This window comes from Dysidea avara, chromosome 7 (genome assembly GCF_963678975.1).
Source record: "Dysidea avara chromosome 7, odDysAvar1.4, whole genome shotgun sequence".
In the NCBI taxonomy this organism is placed as follows: Eukaryota; Metazoa; Porifera; class Demospongiae; order Dictyoceratida; family Dysideidae; genus Dysidea; species Dysidea avara.
The window spans coordinates 36,614,604-36,639,631 of record NC_089278.1 but is presented as its reverse complement, the minus strand read 5'-3'; the positions used below and the strand labels follow the sequence as shown (position 1 = coordinate 36,639,631).

Genomic DNA, 25,028 nt, shown 5'->3' with positions numbered 1-25,028 from the left:
GTGTGTGTCTGACTGTTCAGTATTGCACCCGAACCCTTCTTTGAAGCATTTGACTCTATTGCCTGTGAAGGCATTGGTGTAATCACTGGAGATATAGTTGTCTTCTTGTCCAGTGTAGTCCACCAAGTCAAATCTGTTTTGCTTATTGAGTCCAGCAGCTGTACTATTGTTTTGAATTTTTCTGTTGTCTGTCTCATCCTGGGGATAACTGTTTGAAGCTACCAAATTCATCAACCTCTGTAGTGCTCTGTAATGGAAAAGAGCTGTGGGTAGGGCTCTCGGTGTAGCTGTAGTTTTGCCCACAAACTGTACTACCTCCCGAATTTAACTCCACTGACTGGGAGTTGATGTTGAACCCTAGGAACACTAGGTTCTGTGTGGGTGGGTGTCAGGAAGGACTTCTTGTGGTTCACCATTAAGCCTAAACTCTTGAAGAGTTGGCATGTCAATTGCGCTACTTGGTGCCTGCCCTGATGCAATATCAGTAAATCGTCCTGGTAGATTATCAACCGACAACCCACTTGTCTTAAGAAACCCACTACTGGCTTCAGAACCTTGGTAAATACTCTTGGTGCTGTAGAGAGGCCAAAGGGGAGGCAGGTGAATTTGTAGAACCTGTCCTCCCACTGGAAGGTCAGGAGTGGTTGATGGGTTTGGTGAATGGGAATCTGAAGGTACGCATCCTTCAGATCCATTTTCACCATCCAATCGCCTGCTTGCAGAAGTTCCGAGAGGATATGCATCCTCTCCATCTTGAAGTGCTCTACTCTTACAAACTGATTGAGACCCTACAGGTTTATTATTGGTCTCTGGCCTCCATCCTTCTTTTCCACTGGGAGACAAAGTTGTCTGCTGATATATTGGTCTCCACTATCGCCCCCTTTGCCAGCAGTTCCATGACTTCTATAGTCACTAGTGCTGCATTCTCTTCTGTTGTTCTTATCAGTTTTGGAATTCTAGGGCAGATGCAAGGTCTAATTGATACCCACCCACGGTTTGGAGTACCCAGTGGTCTTCGGTTCACACCTTCCAGTTCTGGAGGAAGTATGCTACACACCCAGCCAATGTTGGGCAGGTTATTGACAAGTTCATGGTGTTTATGAGAGCCTGTATGTAATGTGCTTGTGAACCCTTTACCTGAGTATTGGTTACAGCATTTAATGAATTGTGTACACATAATGTAACATTGTGCACACAATTGTTTATACATAGTCATTTCCTTGGTTGCTGATGCTTGCGATTTGTCTTGTTTCCCAGCAGTTGCCAGCCCTTCTGTTTGTTGTAATGGCCACTGTGATGTCCGCCACCCCTGTGGCCTCCATACTTTTGAGAATGGCTTCTGTGAAAACCCTGCCGATTCTTGTTGGCTCCAAGGGTCTTTGTTAGTGCCACTGCTGCCTCAAGACTTTCCTTGGCCATGTGGTAGGGTTATATAATAAGCAGTGAAACAAGCTATATCGATGGTGTCATTGTACCATGGGTGGCATTGTACAATGTAGGGGTTTTCCCACATAGCTATGTTGTACCTAATAGAGGAAAACTTTGTGGCAAATTTGATCAATCACTACAGTTTAACCTGCCAAATATCTTATACAAGATTATCATAAATTTTTTTATAACTGAAGAGGCTGAACTTGAATTTGCAACTGTTTGTTTTGTCAAATGCAATTTAGGTGGTTATGTGCCAAAGTTTACCTTCTCCACAGTTTTCCTCTAACCATAATACCATCATTGATATATCTCGAATTGTTACATTGCTTTTTATTACTGGGATTCCTACTTCATTATCAGATTTACAATTTTTAAATCCACTGTCTTGACGACGGGGATAAGGTTCGCACACCAGGGAAGAACGACTCGATCTAGCGTGATTGACAGGATACAAATGACACGCTACACGCACAGCACACTATAACACGCACGTGATCATACAAATTCTAATTAATGTTCCTATTACAATACCACAATGCATAAGTGTTCAATCATTTCCTACATCCTCCGGGGGGCGGCTTAACAGTGTACTCCATTCGGAGATCTTCCTTAATGCCTTAGAGGCAGCCTTTCTTTGGACACGTTGACTGCTGGAGGATGCAGATCTATCACTGGACTTATCTACTGAGTGTGATTCTTGTGAATTATTATTAGAGGATCCCTGAGAGCTTGTTTGATGTGGGTCAGAGACCTCCAGTGGATATAACTTGACAATTGGGCGAGTTGTCTTGTAGTTTCCCATTCTAATGTGAGCTGCACGGGTCAAGTTATCTCCTCCTTTGATGAGACCTTCTACAACAGCTAGCCTCCACTGCATTCTCGGCTTCTCGTCGTGCACAATCACAACATCTCCCACCTTAATTACCTCCTTGTTGTGGCCTGAAATCTTGTTGAATTCTCTTAGAGATGTTAAATATTCGGTCTTCCAACGGTTCCAAAACTTCTGTATTACTACTGAGTGTTTGTCAACCTTATCCCTCATGCTGGAACCATTGACATAAGTTGGATCTTCTTCGGGTTTGTTTAAGACATGCGGCACTTGGCGGATTCTTCTCCCATATAACAAGTGTGAAGGCGTGCGTGGCTCTGGGTCAGAAAGGTCTGGGGAGACATAAGTCAAGGGTCGGTCATTTAGCATGGCTTCAATCTCTGTAACAATAGTCTCAAGTTGCTTGAGTGTGACAAACGCTCTTCCCAGTGTCTTTTTGATGGCTTGCTTTGTCAGACCTACCATTCGCTCCCAGAAGCCACCGTACCATGGCGCCCGTTTGGGGATGAAACGCCATGTTACATTGTTTTGTTCTAGTTCCTTCTGCAATGTCTCTGACTCAAACAACCTTTGTAGATCCTCCGCCGCCGCCAGAAATGTTGAAGCATTGTCTGATATCATTGTGGATGGCAGAGACTTGCGGCTGGAGAACCTACGAAAGGCTAACAAAAAGGTTTGCACAGATAGGTCACAGACTACTTCAATGTGTACCGCACGTGTGACAGCACATGTAAAAATACAGATGTATACCTTAGTCTCTTCTTCTCTGTCCTTGATATACAGTGCCCCAGTAAAATCCATCCCAGTGACTGTAAAGGGAGGGGATTCAGAAACACGGACCTTGGGGAGTGGCGGTGGGTCTGGAGCTCTGAAAGGTTTTCCCATCAGCTTGTTGCAGATCACACAGCGTCGTAATAACTTCCTCACATATTGGCGTGCTGATGGTATCCAATACACCTGTCGTAGTGCTGTGACGGTAATGCTCACGCCACCATGATGGAGCTTGGTGTGGGTATCCATAACAATGAGGTCAGTGAATGAACAGTTGATGGGCAGAAGAATTGGGAACTTGGCAAGTTCTGATGTGGGAGCATTATGAATCCGTCCCCCACAACAGAGTAGCTGGTTGTCATCCAGGAACAAGCGAAGTTGTCTCACCAATGTTGGACATTTGGACTGCTTCTTAAGTAGATAAGTCAGTTCTTCACGGTAGGTCATGTGTTGTATGCCTTTAATTATATGACGTCGGGCATGAGCCAGTTCAGAGCTAGACAAGGCTCCACAAATCTTATTCTGTGGCTTGTGGAGGTTGTTGGAAAATCTAAGAACATAAGCAGTTACAGCCAACAATCAATTAATGCTGCTATATCGAGATATGTCTATAATGGATAGTATACAGGGCTCACTTTCAGTAGTGTCTGCCACAAGTGGGGTACTAGGAGAAGCTTCTTCTGCTTGTATGTGGAGTATACTGGTAGGTGTCCAAGTAGGCCATGCAGATCTGTTGAGCAACCATCCAGGTCCTTGTGTCCATAGTGTTGATGACTTCAACTGGTCAGTAGATAATCCTCTCGTAAGAAGGTCAGCTGGATTATCACCTGAGGGTGTAAATGACCAAGTGGCTGCAGGAAAGGCTTTACAGATCTCGTTGACTCGATGTGCGATAAATGGCTTAGGATTGGTGCCCTTGTGTATCCAGTGAAGGACAATCTGACTATCAGTCCAGAAGTACACTCCCAATTGTTTCTCCTGTGGAATTGAAGAGCAGACAAATTCAGTCAGTCTAGTGGCAGTAACAGCTGCCATAAGCTCTAATCTTGGTAATGTAGTGGATCTGATAGGAGCTACACGGTTCTTTGACATGGCAAGACAAACACGGTTGTTACTGCTGAGGTACACCACAGCTCCATAGGCCTTTGTACTGGCATCTGCAAACACAAAAATGTTATCAATTTGTGTACCTGGATGGTTGTGTGGAAAGTATAGTCTTGGTATTAGCAGGTTTGGTAGTTCTCTTAACTCAACTAGAGTGGCTGTCCACCGGTCTTTGATTGTGTCTGGGAGAGGCTCATCCCATGTGAGTTTGGTCTGCCAAATTTCTTGTAGCAGTATCTTGGCCTTCACTGTCACTGGGGTCATCCACCCTAAAGGGTCGAAGATTTGGGATGAGGCCTGCAGTACGTCTCTCTTAGTTACATATGTGTTTACAGCAGGAAGCTTTCTTGCAGAAAGTGAAATCATGTCTGTAGCTGTGTTCCATCGTAACCCCAGGATTCCTACGGTAGTGTTTGGATCGCTGGTTTTGTCTTGTCTTGTAATTTCCTGGAGGTGTTTGCCGTTTGTCGACCATGACCTGAGGTTGAACTTGGCTTGATTCATCAGATCTCGCGATTGTGAGTAGTATGTTAGGAGTTCTTCTTCAGTACTGCACCCAGACAGAATGTTGTCTACGTAGATATTGTCTCGCATGTCTTTTGCCACTTCATCGGGGAATTTTGACAAGTGTAGATTCAGCACTGCTCCAAGCATGAAAGGGGAGCTGGAGGCTCCAAATGGAACCACTGTAAAACGGTAAGATTGGAATTCATTATCAGCACTCTGGGGATCTGATGGCCACAGGAATCTGGTAAAGTCTCTATCTGATGGGTGCAGCTTGATATGGAGGAATGCCTTTTCTATGTCAGTAGAGAGGGTGAAGGCATGAATACGAAAACGCAGTAGGATGGCACAGAGATTGTTCAAAAATGGGGGTCCTACTGTGAGACAGTCATTCAAACTGGCTGACTTACCACTTCCATGACAGCTACAATCATATACAATTCTGATTGGAGTGGTCACCGAATCCTTCTTAACTGGGTGATGTGGCAAGTAGTGCACATTATCGGCAGTATCATTGTCCACTCTCTCAATAAATCCTCTCTGCTCTTGCTCTTTCATGATACCATCATACAGTTGTAGAAGTTCAGGAGACTTTCTCAACTTGTTCAATAGGGTAAGAGTTCTTCCTTTGCAGGTGGCAAAATTAGATGGGAGGTCAGGTTTGTTGACTTTCCATGGAAACTTTGCAATGTAGATGCCTTCACTTGTTTGTGAGATGGATGATTCTTGGTACTGTTGAAGAAATGTCAGATCTGGAGATGTGTTGGCTTCTGTTCCAACTGCCTCAATTGACCAAAATTGCTCAATGTTGGGTACCTTTAACTCCTGTGTGGTCATGGTTGATGTGAGTTGGAGGAGGGCAGATGATGTACATTCAAATAGTGCAGTTGGTAGTGGCCCAGATAACAAGTACCCGAGTTTGGACTGCTGGGCAGTGGGGCCTTTGCCTCTGACAATGTGGTCTTCAACAAAGCTCCAATAGAAATCTGTTCCAATTAATAGAGAAATGGTGAAATTCCTTCCACAGATAACTGGATGAGCAAGCTTTAGGCCCTGTAAGTGTGGCATGGTGTAGACAGCAGTGGACACTAAATTCTGGATGGGAGCTGCAATTGACGGAACAATTAGAACAGATATAGGAATTAGCTCACCAGATGCTGTCTGCACTTCCACTGTAGCTATTCCAAGTGTCTGATTAGATGTGGCTGTAGTGCCAAAGGATGCTACACCGATATCAACTGTGGATGTGGGGGTAATTTGTAACTCACTAGCCATGTCGGCTGAAATAAATGATCGTTGTGCTCCCTCATCGAAAAGGATATTTGCTTGAGCTTTGATGTTACCAGCAATGATGGGAGCCACTGCAGTTTTCAGTAAACAATTGACGTTCTCAGGAGCCTGTGATGTCGGTGTTAATACTCCAGCAGTGGTTGTGGGCGTGGCATCAGATGTCATTCTGTCAGAATTTGATGCGTCAGGCTTGGTCTTCACTTCACTGTTACAAAGGCTGGTATGGTGCTTTTTCTTGCACTTTCTGCATCGGAATTTAGATGGACATTGGGAGACCCTATGATGGGCCAGACAGTTGAAGCACAAGTTACTTCCTTTGACGATGTCAAACCGCTTCTGGCAATCAGTTACCACATCACAATTATGTGGAGAATGAGCCTTCTTACAAAACACACATTGCTGTTTCCTTTTACTATCAGAGTGAACTTGTTTCTTGCCAGTTTGATCTGGAGAACCTAAATGTAATGCAGCTGCTGTTGACTTCGGCATGGTCTTATGTGGGTCATACAGTCCAGATTCAAGTATCCTAATCTCTTTTTGGATACCTGCCATTAAATCAGGAAGATTCCATGGAGAGTTTGAGTGCTCCCGTGCTAAGTTCCGCTGGATATCCACAGATAGCTTTCCCATAATGATCGGAATTAGTAAGTCGCCATACGATTGTTCGGATTTGCCGGGTGATGACAGTCCTCGGATGTGGCTCTCTACGGAATCATAAAAAAATCGTAGGCTGGTAAGATTGTTTGAAGGAGAGGACATCTCCAAGAGAGCTTGCATGTGAGCAAGTATGATCTTGTGATTCTGGCCATAACGATCTTCAAGCAAGGAAATTGCATGGTTGTAGTTTGAATCAGTGAGGGGGAGGCCAGCAATGGTTCTGGCAGCATCTCCTTCAAGCTGTGCCTTGAGATAACTGAATTTTTGAATGCCACACAAGTTAGGATTAGCATGTATTGCCACATAAAAGGAGTCCCAAAATGTTTGCCAGGTAAGGGGGTCTCCAGAGAATGTTGGCAAGGTCAGCTTTGGGAGACGACTGGTAGCAAACATCTGAGACTGGTGTGATGGAGCATTGTGGTTCATTGGTGTCACTGAAGCTGCAAGGTTGTGGCCAACTGTAGCAAATGGCTCATACACACTTCTAGGGGCTGATGAGGTTGACCCAGCACTAATCTGGTTTTGCATGTTAATTGGTGGCTCATACAAGTTCTGAGGTCCAAATAAGGTTGAGGTGATTGGCCTTTGTGGAGATATACTATCTGCATATTGTGGAGCTGCTGATATCAACGGAGGTGGCCCCATGTTAGTATTATGTATCTTGGGTAACATTGGGAGGGTGGGCACTATGACTTGTGCACTGCATGTCTCAGTGATATTGCTTGTAGTAACATATGAATTTACTGCAGGGGTGATAGTGCTTGATGGCACAGTTGATGGTCTATTATCACTAAATGCTGTTACAGTACTCACCAGTTCTGATTCCACTGTACTTGACTGAGTTAGATGTATATCTTCCTGCTGAGCAGTTGCACTCTCCAACTGAGAGTTACTAGGGTTTGACTGTGGAGTAGTATTTGGCGGTGATGGCGATCTTTGGGACTTCTTCGCTGTGGTTAACTCTATGTATCTTTGAGCTCTGGTAATTTTGTCAATAATATCATCCTGAAACTCCTCTGCATCAAGTATGGCTACTTCGAGTTCCGTTGCATCTTCGATCAATGTAGCGATCTTTTCATCCACTTGAGCTATCTTTTCACCCTTCTTCTTGATTTGCTCGACGGCAGTGGTCAGAGATGTGATCGTGTAATCGTCAAATTCTGAGTTCATTAGTTCGTCAATCTTACTGTGTAGTCGGGTGACATGTCCCTTGAACGCCTTACGCGAGGCTTGTAGTCGAGTGAGTTCTTCCATCGGTCCGCTAAAACAACAGCAACAAACAAATGTGCACAGTAGACACTGAGCTTGCCTTTGGGGGTACCGTTAATTAGAATTGCCACGGTACAACGACTTCTGAGACTGGGGTTGGAATAACAGACCGTAGTACGTCACAGCACCAAAAGTATGTCTTGACGACGGGGATAAGGTTCGCACACCAGGGAAGAACGACTCGATCTAGCGTGATTGACAGGATACAAATGACACGCTACACGCACAGCACACTATAACACGCACGTGATCATACAAATTCTAATTAATGTTCCTATTACAATACCACAATACATAAGTGTTCAATCATTTCCTACATCCACTACAGTAAATTAGGTCACTGTATAATGTAACACAGGCATGAGGCTGCAGTCCAAGATCTGAGGGAATACATATCAGGCTAAAGCCTGAATGCCCCGTGTTACAACTAATAATATGTTGATCCGTACAACCACTGGATGTATTATATATGTATGCCTAAAAATTTGATTATGGGTCAGCAGCTAGTATATTGCTGGCTACATTTGGTTATGATGAACGCTAGAGATATCACGGAGAATTTTGGTTACACAAATTTAATGTTTTAATCAGTGCTATTGAATCGTTTATTACAGAGTGTACTACAGACCTAGATGGGTAAGCTTGCTTGTAGAGTAGTTACTTCATGCAAAGTGGTAACTTCGTGTTATCAGTAATGGAGGTGTAAAATGTGCGGAAATACTTGTTGAATAAGCTATAGCACTAGTTCTCACCTTAGTCCAACATTTTTTTAACGTTAAATATTAGTGGGGTAGCGAGGAAACAAAACAATTTCTGTCTGAGTGGTTTATTATAGCCAAATCCAAGTCGTGCATACTAATCACTTGAGTGTTAATCCCCACAATCAATTTTGGCCTTAACATCTATATAGTCGCCGCCCAGTTGTAGCCCGGGCTACATTCAGATGTAGCCTGAGCATAGCCGCCAACTGGGCTACATTGTAAATGTAGCCTGGGCGACTCCTTTGATCTGAGGTGTGAAACATCAAAATAAAGTTCCCATTTCGCCATTGTTTTGTTCCATAGGGATTAGCATTGAAATTCCAGTGAAATGGTGACAGAGTGTTGGTAAAATAATTAATACCTTGTATTGTCTGAACTAGCCATTGTCCCAATTGTTTTATTTGTGTACAAAGTGACCTCCTAATTCAACCACCTGCTTAATAAAGTCAGGAAATTTGGCCCAAAGGTGACCAGTTTCTAGTGTAGATGTGTACGTGTGTGTGTGTGTGTGTGTGTGTGTGTGTGTGTGTGTGTGTGTGTGTGTGTTTGAGTGTGTGTGTGTGTGTGTGTGTGTGTGTGTGTAGTGTGTGTGTGTGGTGTTTGAGTGTGTGTAGTGTGTGTGTGTGTGTTGTGTGTGTTGTGTGTGTGTGTGTGTGTGTGTGTGTGTGTACATTAGCATGCCATTTCACATAGTGGTATGTATATATGTCATTCTCTTGTAGGCCAATCAAGAAACACTTTCTATTTAAACAGCTGCAAACTGAAAGAAAAGGCAGAAAAGGAACACAACGAGTTAAGAAAGAAAAAAACAGCTAGAGAATGTTTGTGGTTTACTGTAGGGCTGCAATAAATGTTCAATATTTGGATATCCGAATATTATTGTTTTGCTAGAGTGTGTATGGTGTAGTGGAAATGGCTTTGATTACCAGCTATATTTATACAAGATGGTCAGTTCCACTAAATTTGACATCTGTTGCAGCCTTAGTATACAGTTTATACAAAAATTGACACATTTATACAGTTGAAAGGCTAGAGGCTAAACGACATAACATACAGCCACCATTTTACACCGCAATACTTAACTTACATATAGCAAGTGTCTTATGGGATTACGATGTGTGTCTGCCCTCTCCAACTTGTATTTCCTTTTATCTCCAATCACCCTGGCAGTGTGCGAAATAATGCCGGACACCAGACAATTTCCGGTAAATTACACCAGCCATAATTGAATTTTTCTGGAAATACTGTCCTTTCAAAATTTTTAGTGTTAGCATTGGGCTAGGAGGGAGGCCAGACATGATGGTATTGACATGTAACACATGCACACATGCACTTATATTACTGGTCAGTAACATACCCCTCACACACACACAGGTCCAGTCCACACTACAACAATAACAGAGAGAACGTAGAGAGGAGGAGGTACACCACAAGGAGATGTTGATGGAACTGCAGAGCCTGTTGATACGGGAACAAGGTTCTAAAGAGGATTTGGCATTAAAGGTATGCACTAAATGGATACCACTCGAACATCAATAATTATACACTATAAAAACATCAAGATCAAGATACTCGAATTAAACAGTTACAACAGTCAGACAAGTATTCAGCAATAGTAGCTACCAGTACCCATAAAGTGGTTGGTATGTTTACAAAATTCAAGTTTGAGTTACCCTAATAAAACAGTTACCAGTCAAATAAATTGTAAATTAAATTGTGCTGTGATAATTAACCTGCTGAAATCACTCTGTATTATTCAATCACAGAGGGTCTAGGGGGGTGGACATAGCTCCAGTCCCCCTAGGTTACCAAGGTATTCCCTATAGCTAACTATATTGTTATGTAGCTATAGTATGTACGCATTGAGCTGGATCTTCAAGAACATTTAATAACTCATGGATAATGCAGTTACACATGACCTTGAAATTTGGCTCATTTGTAGTACTGCTTGACCCACTAAAAACCTTAAATGTCTGCCATAATATTTAAAATTTTCACCATACATTTCCTATGGGAAGCCATAAAGGTGCAGTATCCTTTCCCGAATTTTTAATGGAACCAAACCACACGTGTCTGTTGTTGGCAAATTTGCTATTACCATTAAGCCATTAATCATCTGGTTGGCTGAAATGTTTACTCTTATGAGAAAAATTCACTTTTAATTTTTAGCTGTTTTTCAGGATCCAACTCAACTTGTACATACTAGTGCTGAAATGAATAGTAATTTTTATTATTCGAATAGTTGTGAACAAAACGACCGAATATTCGATTATTGTATAAACTTCTTCTACTGAATAAGTACTGAGACCTTATTGTTAGGGAGCAAGGCTAAGCCTTAACTATTTATAAAATAGAATTTTTACATCATTTCATTCACAATCTTAAGTTTCAAGGGTGGCTTTTCCATCTGAATGCAGTGTACAAAGTGCTAACGATTACTCGAATAGTGTGTTAACGAATCAAATAGTGTGATGCCGACTGAATAGTCAAATAACCGAATAATTGTTTCAGCACTAGTACATACTATAGATTGTGACATCATCAAAAGTCTGGCTATACCCCTGCTCATAGTATATGATAACCATTTGTAGGAATACTGAACTAGAATGTGCTGATGTTTGCTACTTGTTGAAAGTGTTTCAAACTGCTAATGGTAGTAATGTACAAGGTGATGATTACTCTCTTACAACAGTCAGACTATATGGGATTACTCTAATAGAATAGTCACTGAGTTGTAGACATGGGAGTGAAAACTTTGATCTCTTTAAGCTCTTGTTGTATGTGGCTGTGTGTTCTGGTATACATCCTGTACATGTTATATGTGAATTGTTTGCAGTAATTGTTTATCTGAAGCTTAAGTTCTAAATAATGCACACTTTGGGACCTTCATTTTTTTTACCTTTTGTTCTGTTGGGGTAGGAGTGGCATATTAAGTATCAACCAATTTAGTTAGACTAGGTAAACACTAGTGCATGGGCTAAGATGTAACCCACAGGTGAACCAGCTGAAACATCTTGTAGATCAGTGCACTGTTGACATCCTTGTGACTTGAGGTGTCCTTAATTGTAATGTACCATGAAACCACCTAACTTCAAAGGAAAATTTCAGGGTACGTATCTCATAAACCCTGGCTTGCCATGGTACATTTAAGTTAAACCATGGCTGGCCATGGTTTATTTTAGTTAAACCATGGCCTTGATATCTGGGGTAACGTTAGTTTGTTTTTATAAGAATCCTGGCAGCATTCGATTGTGGGAGTTTATTATTGCTCACGTGATGAAAACCATGAGGCCAATTTTCCATCCTACAGCACTCAGACGGAGGCGATTCGACTCCCTCACCACCCTATGAGTTGACAAACAAAAGTTCAAGGTGAGAACTAGTGTCATGGGTAATTTACAAGCGCTTGTCCGCGTGTTTGATTATGTACCACACCCACTTTTTGTATATCACGAGGTAACCACTCCACAGCGAAGCTTACCCCTCTAGATGTTTAGAAAACTGTGTAAACAGTGTTTAAGTGATGTAGCAACTTTGAATCACTTGTAAAATCGCTAAATTGAGTGTTTCCGTGATATCTGTAGGATTTGCCCGTTTATATTAACAAACATAGTCACAACGTTAGTTGTTGCTGTCCCATAATCGAATTTCACAAGTTGGTCTACATAATGAATTCAGTAGTCGTCGTCTTGTATTGGCTTGGGCAATAAATCGCCTGCAGGGTGCATGGTACATATCAGTTGTATCACGTGCCCTCGTGATTTGCCTGATATGTACACCCACGCTCTCGGGCCTAACGGCCCTTGAGCTTGGGTGTACATATCAGGCAAATCACTCGGGTACTCAACCTCCACCATTATTAGCCACACTACAGCAGGAATGGAACAGATGAAGGTGTGACGCATTCAGGGGAATATCCTGGGGGATTTCTGGACTGATAGTATTGACTACTCTAATAGAACAGTCACTCAGCTGCAGTGGGAAACATAGCTACCTGTACTTTTGCAAACCCTGGGGCATAACAAACAGCAGCACACACTCACACGTACACACTACACACACGCGCGCGCGCGCACACACACACACACTACATGCACACACACACACACTACATGCACGCACTCACTGCACACACACACACACACACACACACACACACACACACACACACACACACACACACACACACACACACACACACACACACACACTACACACACTCATACACTCACTACATACACAGGGAGTGATACACTACATCCATACACCATTATTATTATCCTTTTGTCACTTGTAGGAGGAACACCTTCATGTGATGGCTAGGGAACAGTCCAGAGTGTCAGAGGTGGAGGATAGACTGCAACAACAAGCATTAAGGGAAGAACAACTTGTTATCAGTCTAGAAAACAAGGTGTCCAGTCTCTCAAATAAGATTGGTGAATATGAACGTCAACATGACCAAGACAAGACCACAATACAGTGAGCACATCACAAGTGACATAATGAAGTTAATGTGGTGTAATGTATTGAAGGAAATTAAAGGAGAGAGTGTGTCTCAGTTGGATCAAGAGAACACCACATTGACTAAGGCACATGTGGAAAGGTAAAGAGATGATCATGTGATTATATGTGTATGACATGTCATTAAACTATGATAATCCAGAACACTTCTATATTCATCATAGAGTATGGTAATACTGTATATTAGGGATCATAAAGGTTGGACTTTTCTGACCAAAAAATGTCACCCAGAAACCAGCCTCATTGTTTCGACAGCTTGGCAGTATTGGTTAAGTATAACCAAGCCTAAAAATGCCTGCACAGTGAGCAAAATGGCCACTTTGTTTTTATAACTGATGACTAGCAGGCTCACCAATATTGGTAGTACATCAGGCATCACATATTATTCTAATTATAGGCAGGAAGTTGATAGGGTGGAGAATCATGAAAAACTGACTAACCTACAGGAGAGGAACACTAGACTGAAGGTGATCTAATAACTCAATACCACAATCACAATTTACTCTATTTGTTTCACAGAAAATTCTTAAAATAGCCACCAACAAACTTGTGGATAAAACCGTTCTACCAAATAACATAGAAGGTACAGTGATGATATAGTGTTGTACTTGTTAATGTTAAACTTTGTGCCTTTAACACTGTATAAGACCCATAGGAGGGATGATGGTTCTGTCTTCAGTTGCCTCTTCATGTTTACCCACTGAGTGAGGTGTTTAGTGAGCCTCCAGGTGGCTGTGAGTTGAGTCACACTTGACATCAATTTTTCTCCTTACTGTGTAGTTATTTAAGGAATTTTAGGTTTCCCTAGGTTATTAGTGAGTGTCTTGTTTCAAACTTAGCTTTCTGTGTAAATCTTACACTGCCTGACTGCCATAACTGGAATGACAATGGATAATGGCTGCATTGAATATTAAACACATTGTTCACTATTAACGAAGCTATTTTGTAGCTGATACACTGTTATGTATCTGGACCCTATTACAGTGGAACCTCCCTTATCCGGACTGGTGGTGTGCGATATAGGATATTTTCTTATCACGATTATTGCACACAACATATCACGATATACAATTAATCACTCAGCTAGTGTATTTATACTGATAACACTTGTAGTTGTACTAGAAGTACAATACAACATAGTACATAACTAGCATATAACATTGCAAGCAAAAAAAAGTAGACATCTTCGGTATATTTTTCTCTAATTGTAGCTAAAATCTATACCTAGGCTTATATCACAATATAAAGATTCTATATCATATCACGATATAAAAAATTTTATTATGATATTTCGATATATATCACATATCGTACATCACTAATCACTAATCCGGACCTCTATTATCCAGACCTTTGTTATCTGGGCACCTCCATTGTCTGGACAGCCCAAATTGGTCATGTGGTTTGTAGTTTATTGACCATAATGAAGTTTGGTTTAGTTGGAAAGCACAAAGAGGGAGCCTAAAGGTTGCTGTTTACCTGTTTGGTGGCTTGTTTATTCTACTAATAATAACTACCACTTGGTTGCTAGGTGATAATGGATTTTTACAGCCCAGAGGAGTGACCATGAATGCTTCCTCTCTGTCCACTAAACTGAATACCACCAGCTGATAGCAATAACAACATCACTTGTATTTAAGTTAGTCACTTTAGCATAATAGCATGTTATTCTTAGTTATGGACATTTCTGAGATACAGACAGTAGTATGTACCAGACCGCCTGGATAAGAGAGGTTCCACTGTACAGTAGCTGACTATTCTATTACGATATCGTGACATTGTATCACTTTTTACATCAAACTAAAGAGCCATGTACTGTCCAGTCTTTGTGAATACCATGTGGTTCCCTGTGGTATGGATAACTACCAAGGTTCCACTGTATGTGTGTATCATGTATATATTATATTATCTGCCTGTACCACTGACTACATCTTCTTGTAGACTTGACAGTAGCAGAATATACATCTCTACTATCAGATATACCTTCACCAAAGGTAGGTGATGATATCCTGACCATTTCCTAATTCAGGATACTAATACCTCATCAGGAATGTCTACAACATTTGGCAGATTTGAAAAGAGAGTTTGACAGTTTCCGTACTAGAGCACATTCTGTATTGAAGAACAAAGATAACAAGGTGAACAATGCTCTACTAATAGTCACACCCCTTTAACATACACCAGTGTCTTGTTACAATCTTAGTTATTGTTTGTTTACTATAAGGCTATGATGTACACGTGTCTGTTGTATTTGTACATAGTTGTTATACTGTACAAGTAGAAGGAAATTATTTTTTAAAGTTAGATTAGGGATCAAAGTTAGAAAGTGGTGAAACAAGGGAATAGCTAAATATAGTGAACAAGAGTGGTTGTCTGTAGTGCTCGGCGGTATTGAAATTTGAATGAACGGTATTAGTAACAGGAAAATATTGTGGTATATCGATATATAGTTAGCTTGTTATTGTAAATATTGCATCATTTCTTGGGCCTAGTATGAAGCAGTGTGCATCCCAAAAAACCAAAAATATATAGTTCAGTACAAGTAGGTATGTGTTGTAATGTGACAACCTCACGTTTTTGTTTAGGGTGTGTCTGCTAAATCATCAACAAATTGGGTAATTGAACACCAAAGGCTAGCTGGGTTAAAAGTATACTGGTATTCATCAATATACTGGTATTTCGATATATCGGTTATCGAAGATGTCACGGTATGATAATCGGTTATGATAATTTACAGTGTATCATGATAAACGGTCTTACCGGCATATCGCAGAGCACTAATTGTCTGTACCTGCAGATATACTAATGGACATTTGAATGTGTGTGCCCCAACAATCAAATTATTGAAAAGTGAAGTGGATTTGTATTCAGCTATGTTCTCCCTGTTACACAGCATTACATACAAAGAACACTATGAGAAGTGTCTCTGTAATCAATCCAATTACTATGGACAATATGTGTGTTTAGGGTGATACGTATGTAGCTAGTCAACACAACCACAGGGAAGCCATATCGTACTTTTCATTGTGTAAGATATTTTACGATAATTTTTGAAGACAGCATTCCATTATGTTTTGGGGGATCCCCCTACCAGCTAACAGTCTCACTTAGCAGTCACCTCATTAATATCACTTCATTATAGTGACCATGTTTACCACCTCATATTACTTGGTACCAATAAAATACAGTGTTAATAAACTTACTGTGTAACCTTTCACTATAGGAATTGGTGGTGGGCACTAATCAGGAGGTAAAGGAGTTATTTGAGGATAATGCTGAGTTGAAACAACAACTAGCTGAACAACAAGCACACCATGAACATGAAATGGAGCAGAGTTTGAAAAAGAGTCACAACTGAGAGAGAGGACATGAGGTCCCAACATGAGGAGTACCAGAAGAAAATTGGACAAACAGAAAATGGCTACAAAGTGTGCATGTGTGCGTGCGTGTATGTGTGTGCGTGTGGGTGCCGTGTTAGTGCGTGCGTGCAAGTGCCGTGTTGGTGCATGCACGCGTGCATGCGTGTGTGTAAATTATGTACCATACGACAGGGAATTTTGACAAAAGGAAAAGGTGATGAATCACACTTCATCAGTTTTCATGGATTAAATGTTGACAAAAGTCAAGAAATGATCAATCTAAACTTGTACTTTTAAAGGTGCTTTGGGCGGTAGTGACAAACTAAAAGTTGATGGATTTAACTGGTTCATCAAATTTGTCTACTTTTCCTTTTGTCAAAATTTTCTGATGTAGATCAATTACAAAGCATTCACCTCACATTTATAACAATGTGCAGCAAAAGTCTCCGGAGTTACAGTTGAGAGTACAGTCCACGAGAGAGAGAACTTCAACACTTCTACAAGACAAAGATACAGAAATTAACCGACTAAAGTTAGAGTTGTCATCCAGCCGAGTTACTATATCAGTCAACAAGAGGATCACTACCAGTCGATCATCATTTAATAATATTGTCTCCACTCCATCCACTAGTGTACTAGTACCTCCTGTATCAGATGATAATCAGTCAGGTGTGTGAACTGGTCACTATAGAACTTCGTTATGAGGACCAGCTGTGGAACTGTGAGTAATGGCTCCATTAGTGGTAATAGTATAGTGACATGGTCGCTATAATGAAGTGACATGGTCGCTAGGGCTGAGCGATACTACCGTTTTAGCGATATATCGAGATATTTTGAAAGTATCAATATCGCGATATTTTGTTATTAACTATCGTGATACCATGCCTGTACATTAACTATCGTGATACCATGCCTGTACATTAACTATCGTGATACCATGCCTGTACATTACTGTCATTAAAAATCCATTTGTTATGCAGTACTAGGCTAAGAATCCTTGTAAGTGATAAAGTCCACCCACCTGGTTTCCCCTGCAGAGAGGTGTGAACACCACAACATAACCTCAAAGCATGTGTTACAATAACTGTTACTGTAAACAAGAATGATAGTGGCTAGTTTACCATCACCTATAAGGACTTCCTGCAGGAATGCTGAGCAATACAGTATGTAGCAGCAGCAGCTATGATTGACTTATTCATAAGTATCATGAACTATTCAGTATCGTGAATAGTGGCTTCAGTATCGACTGTAATACTAAAATGGCAGTATCGCTCAGCCCTAATGGTCGCTATAATGAAGTAACATGGTCGCTATAATGAAGTGACATGGTCGCTACATTATAGTGACATGGTCGCTATAATGAGGTGGTCTTATTAATGAGGTCATGAAGTACACCTTAGCTATGTTTGGGACCTACTTGACATGGTCACTATAATGAGATGGTCTTACTAATGAGGTCATGAAGTACACCTTAGCAATGTTTGGGACCTACTTGACATGGTCACTATAATGAGGTGGTCTTACTAATGAGGTCATGAAGTACTGGTTATGGTCACTACTGTGTAGTGAGGTGTTCTTGTTTACTAGTGTGGCTACACTGTTGACACACTTGTTATGATATTGTTGTCTTATAGGAGACAACAGTGCATTATCAGATGAAGAAGCTGCTAGTTCTCATTCACACAGATTACTACCATCAAGAACATCAAAGGTGTGTGGTGTGTGTATGTAAGAACAAGTTCTTACTGTGAACTATTCTGAGTATACTGTATACTGTAGTTACCATTAAGATGAGTTGTTGTTCATTATAGAGGCAATGTCAGCAGTGAAGGCAATCCTCAACAAGGTGTGTACTCTACACTGTATAAAGTGTTATACAGGTGTATGGTGTAGTGTCTGTTTGTGTTCTCATGAAAGTCAATGAAGTGAACAAGTGTCCTGTCTCCAATGGTTCATTCAGTCTATCCTATCATTTAAACAACATTTGCTCCTACCTAGATTCACCCAATACTAAATGTATGGGACATTTGTTCTTGATCATACCAAACAGTTTTTGTTAATATTTATACACATGTAAAATGATTGTATGTCAGCCATTAGAGTATTCTATTAGTATAGTTAATGTAGTTCTTTTTATTAATGAATGAGCTCATTTATCAGAATATGTTTGTCATCAAACTAAGAACATGTTCTGATGATACACTACACATGATCCCCAGTATAATAAAGGGACCACACTGTATTGGTACATTGTACTATTCTATCACTACAGCCAGTGGCTGATGAGGAGGTGAAACTACTACACTTCATACAGGAACAAGCTAGGAGGGATGCTGAGATTTCATTGGCTAGAAGGAAATGTATTGAACTAGAAGAAACTATTAGTGACTACCATGAAAGGTGTGTGGCTAGCTGTGTGTGTTGTGGGTGTGGCTAGCTGTGTGTGTGTTGTGGGTGTGGCTAGCTGTGTGTGTTGTGTGTGTGTGTGTGTGACAGTAAACCCTCAGCTGTCTGACCCTCTAAATAGTTCATTTCCACGCAAGCTAAAGTATTCACAGTATGGTAATGAATACTAATTTATTACACGTTGCACAACATCCGGTGTCCTTTGGGAGACCTTAAAATGTATTGAAACCTATGGGACTAAGATCTTTACACTTCACGCAGAGGAGGTTGGTCACACGTCTTAAAACATCTCTTGATCTCAAAGAAAAGTTCAACCCATTCAACCCCAACACCTCAGTATCAATATCAAGTATTCTAATGCACGAATTAGTATCGATAAATTATGGCTCCCAGTGCCCTTCGTTCAGCCACGAAGCATGCTGTGTGGCTTTCTTAGCCAAGAAACAAAGTATACATCATGAATACTTCACGTGGATGTGATGTAAAGGGAAGAAAATGCCAACACCTATTTCAAATGCCATTTTTGGTTGTGCAATAACACGCATCAATACATCATAGGGCTATGATGTGTGACCAACCTCCTCTGCACTTCACGGGAGCCTAAACCATACCGTTTATTCTTATTATAAGAATGTACTTTTATAGTAGCTACTATACTACAACAATGACGTGAAAATTGGAAAGATACACTGTGTTGTGATCAAGAAATCAGCGATCTTGTGTCAAATGGTTAAGGTTTAAAGGCTGCATCTTTCCTAAGCGAGGTATTTTTACTCTTGTAAATATAGAGAATCGTCAGGCAGCAAAACATGGCCACTAAACCTACTGTAATGGGTGAAATAATCGCCTAGTATTGATAGAATCACAGTGATGAAAGATCGCCTATTTCTGCGATAAAATTTTGCATAGCATTGTTCCCAGTCTTGCAGAAACGTAGTAACAAATCACTAAGTAGACTTTCTAGATGCTGAAAATAAAGTCACTAGAGTCTTCTGCCATGCTAAAGTCGCTTCTTTCCGCTTCACAACACAGCGAATCTTCTCAAACTATATACCATCGTGATGCTAACAACCTGAAGATTACAATTCTGTACTCTAAATGGTATAGTTTAGGCTCCTGTGAAGATTTCTTACCTAGGAAAATTTTGAAAATTTAGGTGTAAATATACTCAATTTGGTGAAATTTTACTGTGATGCCATTGAATATTGACCATTGGATTATACAACTTTGGGATCAATTAAACCTTTCCATTTCTCAAGGCTTTAGGTATAAACCTAGGGGGGGAAATAGCTAACCCAGGGGGGCCTGTGCCTCCCCCCCCCTCCCCGCCTAGATTAACCCCTGCTCCCCTCACGGCGTCTCGCATGATATTTACACCAATTAGATATTATAAGCGCCTCTAAAAAGTGTCTGAAGCTGACCGCATTTATAGGCCACTGCCTGCTGCACAGTAAGCATTATGCCACCTAGCTACTAGAATAGTTTAGGAGCATTGTGCAAATGCATCATGACGTATGAAGAGCTGCTGGAACTTGCTTAGCTTGGCTTAGCTGGTAATTATTCGTCTTGTGCACAGTGAGCATGCTAGTCTATTATGTCACCTAACTACTAAAGTTTAGAAACATTGTGCAAACAAATACTCTGGGAAAATAGCGAGTGACCTGTAATTAATGCAGTTAGCTTCAGACACTTTTCAGAGGCGCTTATAATTTCTAATTGGTGTAAACATCATGCGAGACGCCGTGAGGGGGGAAAAGTGGATTGGCCATGCAAGACTGCTTGCAGAGGTACCTAGTACAAGTGTAGAATACTGTGAAGTGTAAAAAGTTCCAAGAAAAGTTGGATTTCCGTGGGTCCCCTGGTCCCTGGTCCCCGGTCCACTGTTTTTACCTACCCACCAAACGGGTAAACAGTAACCTTCAGGCTCCCTCCTTGTACTTTCATCTCATTATGGTCAATAAACTACGAGCCACTTGACTAATTTAGGCTGTCCAGACAATGGAGGTGTCCTGATAATAGGGGTCAGATAAGAGAGGTTCCACAGTAACACTTTTTATTGTTTTGCTGTGATTTAATATCGTGCACTACTCCAGTTTGTTTCAGTACTTTTTATCGATGTGCTATGGTCCCTTACTCTAGTTAAAAATTTCAAATTTTTTGTGTACTTGTTTGCCAACTTGTTTGTAACTACTTTTCCGTAAAATAAAATTATCATGACTGGTGAACCCATGCATACTGCATCAAAAGAAAGAAACGGCACTGCACACCCCAGCTATCAATTATCATCTGAAAAGTGAAGCATCCATTACACTTCGTTGCCAACTATGTTCAACTGGTTACACAGCACTACGAATCAAGAACTGTTTGAAAAGCATCTCTGCAATCAAAGTAGCCACTATGAAAAATACGGACAAATTCTGTTACAAAGGGAAGCTGTCACATGCTACCATCAAACCAACACCTTTCGCTGTTAGCAAAGATAAATGGGACACAAATGAGGACACTGGTAAGTCCATGAAGAATGTATTGTACATACTGCAGTATGCCAAAAGGCATGTACTGTATCCGGCTGAAGCGACGTTGAACAGTGAAAAAGTCAAGCCCATAGCCTTAGCTGTTATGGAGTTACGCTTGTCTGTCAGTCAGAAACTTATGTTTAATGAATTATTTTAACAACTTGTTGAAAGTGTTTCAGGTCAATAAGGCTTGTTTGGGTTTAGTTTTACCTATCCAATACTGCCTCATTGTCATCAGGAAAAGTGAGGCTGGTTTTGGTGATGTTTTGTCATGTCACAAACCTTTGTGGTCCCTACTATACAGTACTATCATACTGTATGTTCCTAATAGCACAGTCATTTCCAATTTCATATAAACAAGGGTCGGATAACCGAGGATCTACTGTATTTCAACAGTGCTCTGTATATAAAAGTACGGGCTTTAGTTATTCAAACAATTCACTTATCTGAACACTTTTACCATTGCCTGAGGCACATTTGGGTTCAGATAACCGAGGATCTGCTGTACATGACATTAGTGTTACTATCTATGCAGGGAAGAGAAGTTAATAGAACAGTCCACTGTGTTGAAGGAAGAGATCAGAAGACTAGAAAGAAGCAGGTAGCTATTATCTATGTTACATGTGTTATACACATAATGTACCTTTACTGTGAACAGATCACGGGAGACAGCTAACCTGGAGTATCTGAAAAATATAATTTTGCATTATATGTGTAGTGCCAATGTTGGCAAGGATCACATGATCAATGCCATAGCAACCGTGTTACACTTCAGTCCACATGAGGTCAGTGATGATCATGTGATGTCATGTGAGCTCCTACCCACTACAGGTCCAGTTAATCAAACAGAACCAATCTAGTTGGTGGGGTACTACATGACACACTCTCCTCACTCTATATCATTGTATTAATTTCTATTGGAATTATAATGGATATGTACAGGGTGTTATTCCTCCACACTTCATATTTCACACACATCACATGTACAACACACACCATAGTGACACTGATAGGTGTTCTTATAGATCATGTGTGGCCTAAGGTGTGGCTTGCATAAAGTTGCTACAACGTTGGATTTCGTGATGTTTTTGAGGGCAAAAAGCATTGAGCATTCTATAGCTAAAATTACCATCCCTAAGTGTGTTGTATACTATTAGCAGTGTTGGGAGTAACGCGTTACATAATATTATTACTTTTGTGATAACTAAGTAATATAACGAAATACGCTATAAAAACGGGTAATATAACTCAAGTTACTTTACTTACAAATGTAACGTGTTACCTAAGTAATATAGTTACGAATCTAATATTACGTAATATTATTACTACAAGTAACGAAGTTACTAATCTCATTAGTAATCCACTGAGTAACCCCTAGCCACAATGAAGTAATGAAACCTACTGAATGAAGCTTATTCACCAGCTTCTTACTTATAACCAAGATTTGCACATTATCCAACAACGTAATCATGTCACGTGATAAGGCGGTAGTTTCACACGTGACAGCTTAAGGCTGTGGACACAAAGTAATATAATATGTAATATTATTATAGTTACTTTATTTTATGGGTAATATGTAACTGTAACTAAATAGTTCAGTTGCAAGTAATATGTAACTAGTTATTTTACCAAGTAACTTGCCCAACACTGACTATTAGCTAGTAACTTGTGTTATACTGTATCTTCCAGTATGATTTCTTCGCAATTTAATAATTTTCCTAGTATAGAGCATCTTGAAATACTGTCTTATTGTTCACATTATAGAGTGCCCACCCTAGATCACACATGGTCTATGGTATACAGAACAATTGCCAATAGTACAGTAGAACCTGTCTTAGTGGCCATTTCTCCTAACTGGGTAATTTTCCCTCAAGTAAGAAATGTGAGCTAATAGTCCACCTGTCTAATGTAACCACCTGTGTGTTGGAAGTGAAGAAATTTTGATGTGAAGGTGACCAGCTTAGCCAGGTATTGTCATTCTCTAACAACATCTCCCCATGTATAGGATAGAGTACAACAACAGATTATTAATGATCTGATCAGCCTAAAGGCAAGTGGTGTTATTTACCAGAACTGGAACTATCCTACAATAACCATACACCACACAACACATCCTGTAAACAACTCTTGTGGTCATGTGATCACTTGTGGTGTACTTTGAGTAATCAGCCACACAAGAATTGTTTGCTCTAGTAACCTCTTAACACAATGGAGGTTGGTCACAGTGTTATCAAACATTTTGTAATCTCAAGTGTGAAGAGAGTTATGAGCATTTTGTGCCGTTTTTCTCATAATATTTGCTTGAGTGAAGTTTCATAATCACTGGTCATGAAACTTTGTTGTTACAATTTGTTTATATAAAACAAGTACAACAGATGTAACAAGGATACTAGTGACATAATACATGCAATGTTAAAACTGAAGTGTTCACTGGACACTAAAATGCCCCAATACATACCTGTAAAAACTGAAGTCCTGCTTGACCCCCTGCACACCAAAATGTCCTAATATGGTCCATATTGGGACATTTTAGTGTCCTGTGAACTCTTCAGTTTTTACAGAGTATAGTCACTAAGACATAATATGGTAGTGATTATGATCAGAATCAAAATAATACTTGATTGCTACAGCTCAGTCAAAATTTTGATTCCTTGATATCTATCTATATATATAAAGCTGAAAATGTCTGTCTGTCTGTCTGACGGTCACGCTGCTTACTCACCAGACTTGGCGCGAATCGACATAGTCTGTGCTGATAATGAAGCGCTCATCATCCGCCTACTCTAAGATTGTTATCACGAGTTTACGCGTGCTTCCGTTCGGTCTCTACAGCGCGTAGAAGGCCAAGGTGTAGAGAAAACTTGAGCAACATTCCTTTGAAAACCACAGCACATACTGTTCAAGTGGTAGAACGCCTGACTAGCGTGCAAGAGGTCGTGGGTTTAAATCCACGTGTTGACAGATTTTTTTCTTTCTACTTAGTACCTTTTTGTGAACACCTTTTTAAAACACGGCTTTTAGCTCATCATATCTTGGCATGCAAAGCACGTATCGAGGCGGGACTTCAGCGAAATTAAACGCCCATCATCTGGCAACTCGAGTGTTGTTGTAGCAAATCAATACGTGCTTTTGTTCGCTCTTTATAGGGCGATGAAGGCACTGGTGTAGGGAAGGATCACTGAAAAGTTGAGCTACATTCCTGTCAAAACCACTGATAAACAACTGTGGCGATTTGTGCACCTCCCTTAACCCCAAGTTATTATAACCGGCCAGGGTTCAATCCCCGCCTAGGTCATAACTTTTTTTTCACTTTTGGAACCTTTTTGATGCACCTTTTTGCTCTATCTGTTCCATGCAAGTCTTCATCTACAAACTCTTATGATCAGTTTTTCAGCACTGGCACTGAATTACCTCACATAATAGGGACTCTTATAGCACTTTTGGGATAGGGCAGACAAATTGCCAACATATTTGTCCATCTGTGTGTTGGTCCAGTGTGTTGTATTAGCGTAGGTAAAAGCTTCTTTCACCAGTATCCAGAATATCTACATCTTTGTTTTAAGCACATAGGTGTGCACTGACATGAAAAACTGTTTGTTCAGACTTACCT

The 25,028-nt window shown here is 40.6% G+C and overlaps 4 protein-coding genes across 10 annotated transcripts in view; 2 read left to right on the top strand and 2 right to left on the bottom strand.

Moving 5' to 3' along the window:
• The window catches only part of LOC136262568 (GRIP and coiled-coil domain-containing protein 1-like), a 38,127-nt gene extending 25,032 nt beyond the window's left edge, over window positions 1-13,095 (top strand). For 3 of the 6 annotated variants that reach the window (XM_066056893.1, XM_066056894.1, XM_066056901.1), the window contains exons 17-19: window positions 9,339-9,437; window positions 9,991-10,119; window positions 12,914-13,095. The gene's annotated coding sequence lies outside the window, so the exon portion shown is untranslated. The remainder of the gene's footprint in view (window positions 1-9,338; window positions 9,438-9,990; window positions 10,120-12,913) is intronic. The other 3 variants (XM_066056895.1, XM_066056896.1, XM_066056897.1) reach the window with 3 other exon arrangements.
• LOC136261215 (uncharacterized) lies at window positions 1,979-3,478 on the bottom strand. The gene has a single exon (XM_066055189.1). The coding sequence runs from the start codon at window positions 3,476-3,478 to the stop codon at window positions 1,979-1,981; it is 1,500 nt and encodes a 499-aa protein (XP_065911261.1).
• Window positions 3,611-7,840, bottom strand: LOC136261214 (uncharacterized). The gene has a single exon (XM_066055188.1). It carries the CDS (start codon window positions 7,838-7,840, stop codon window positions 3,611-3,613), a length of 4,230 nt encoding a protein of 1,409 aa, XP_065911260.1.
• Window positions 13,096-16,434: 3,339 nt separating the features above from the next.
• LOC136262570 (GRIP and coiled-coil domain-containing protein 1-like) lies at window positions 16,435-22,377 on the top strand. 2 transcript variants are annotated; one of them, XM_066056903.1, is made up of 8 exons: window positions 16,435-16,575; window positions 16,934-17,165; window positions 18,131-18,207; window positions 18,308-18,342; window positions 18,769-18,896; window positions 21,954-22,019; window positions 22,077-22,203; window positions 22,250-22,377. In XM_066056903.1, the coding sequence occupies exons 4-8, from the start codon at window positions 18,313-18,315 to the stop codon at window positions 22,295-22,297; spliced, it is 399 nt and encodes a 132-aa protein (XP_065912975.1). In that variant the 5' UTR covers window positions 16,435-16,575; window positions 16,934-17,165; window positions 18,131-18,207; window positions 18,308-18,312; the 3' UTR covers window positions 22,298-22,377. The 2 variants fall into 2 exon arrangements, with proteins under 2 accessions (XP_065912975.1, XP_065912974.1); XM_066056902.1 differs by having other exon boundaries at window positions 16,934-17,217.
• The last annotated feature ends 2,651 nt before the right edge of the window (window positions 22,378-25,028 follow it).

Coding starts and splice junctions, on each gene's coding strand:
- LOC136261215 (XM_066055189.1), bottom strand. CDS start 3,478: ATGACCTACCGTGAAGAACTGACTTATCTACTTAAGAAGCAGTCCAAA.
- LOC136261214 (XM_066055188.1), bottom strand. CDS start 7,840: ATGGAAGAACTCACTCGACTACAAGCCTCGCGTAAGGCGTTCAAGGGA.
- LOC136262570 (XM_066056903.1), top strand. CDS start 18,313: ATGTCAGCAGTGAAGGCAATCCTCAACAAG. Junction 18,343..18,768: donor TGAAGGCAATCCTCAACAAG/GTGTGTACTCTA, acceptor CTATCACTACAG/CCAGTGGCTGATGAGGAGGT. Junction 22,020..22,076: donor AGAAGACTAGAAAGAAGCAG/GTAGCTATTATC, acceptor TACTGTGAACAG/ATCACGGGAGACAGCTAACC.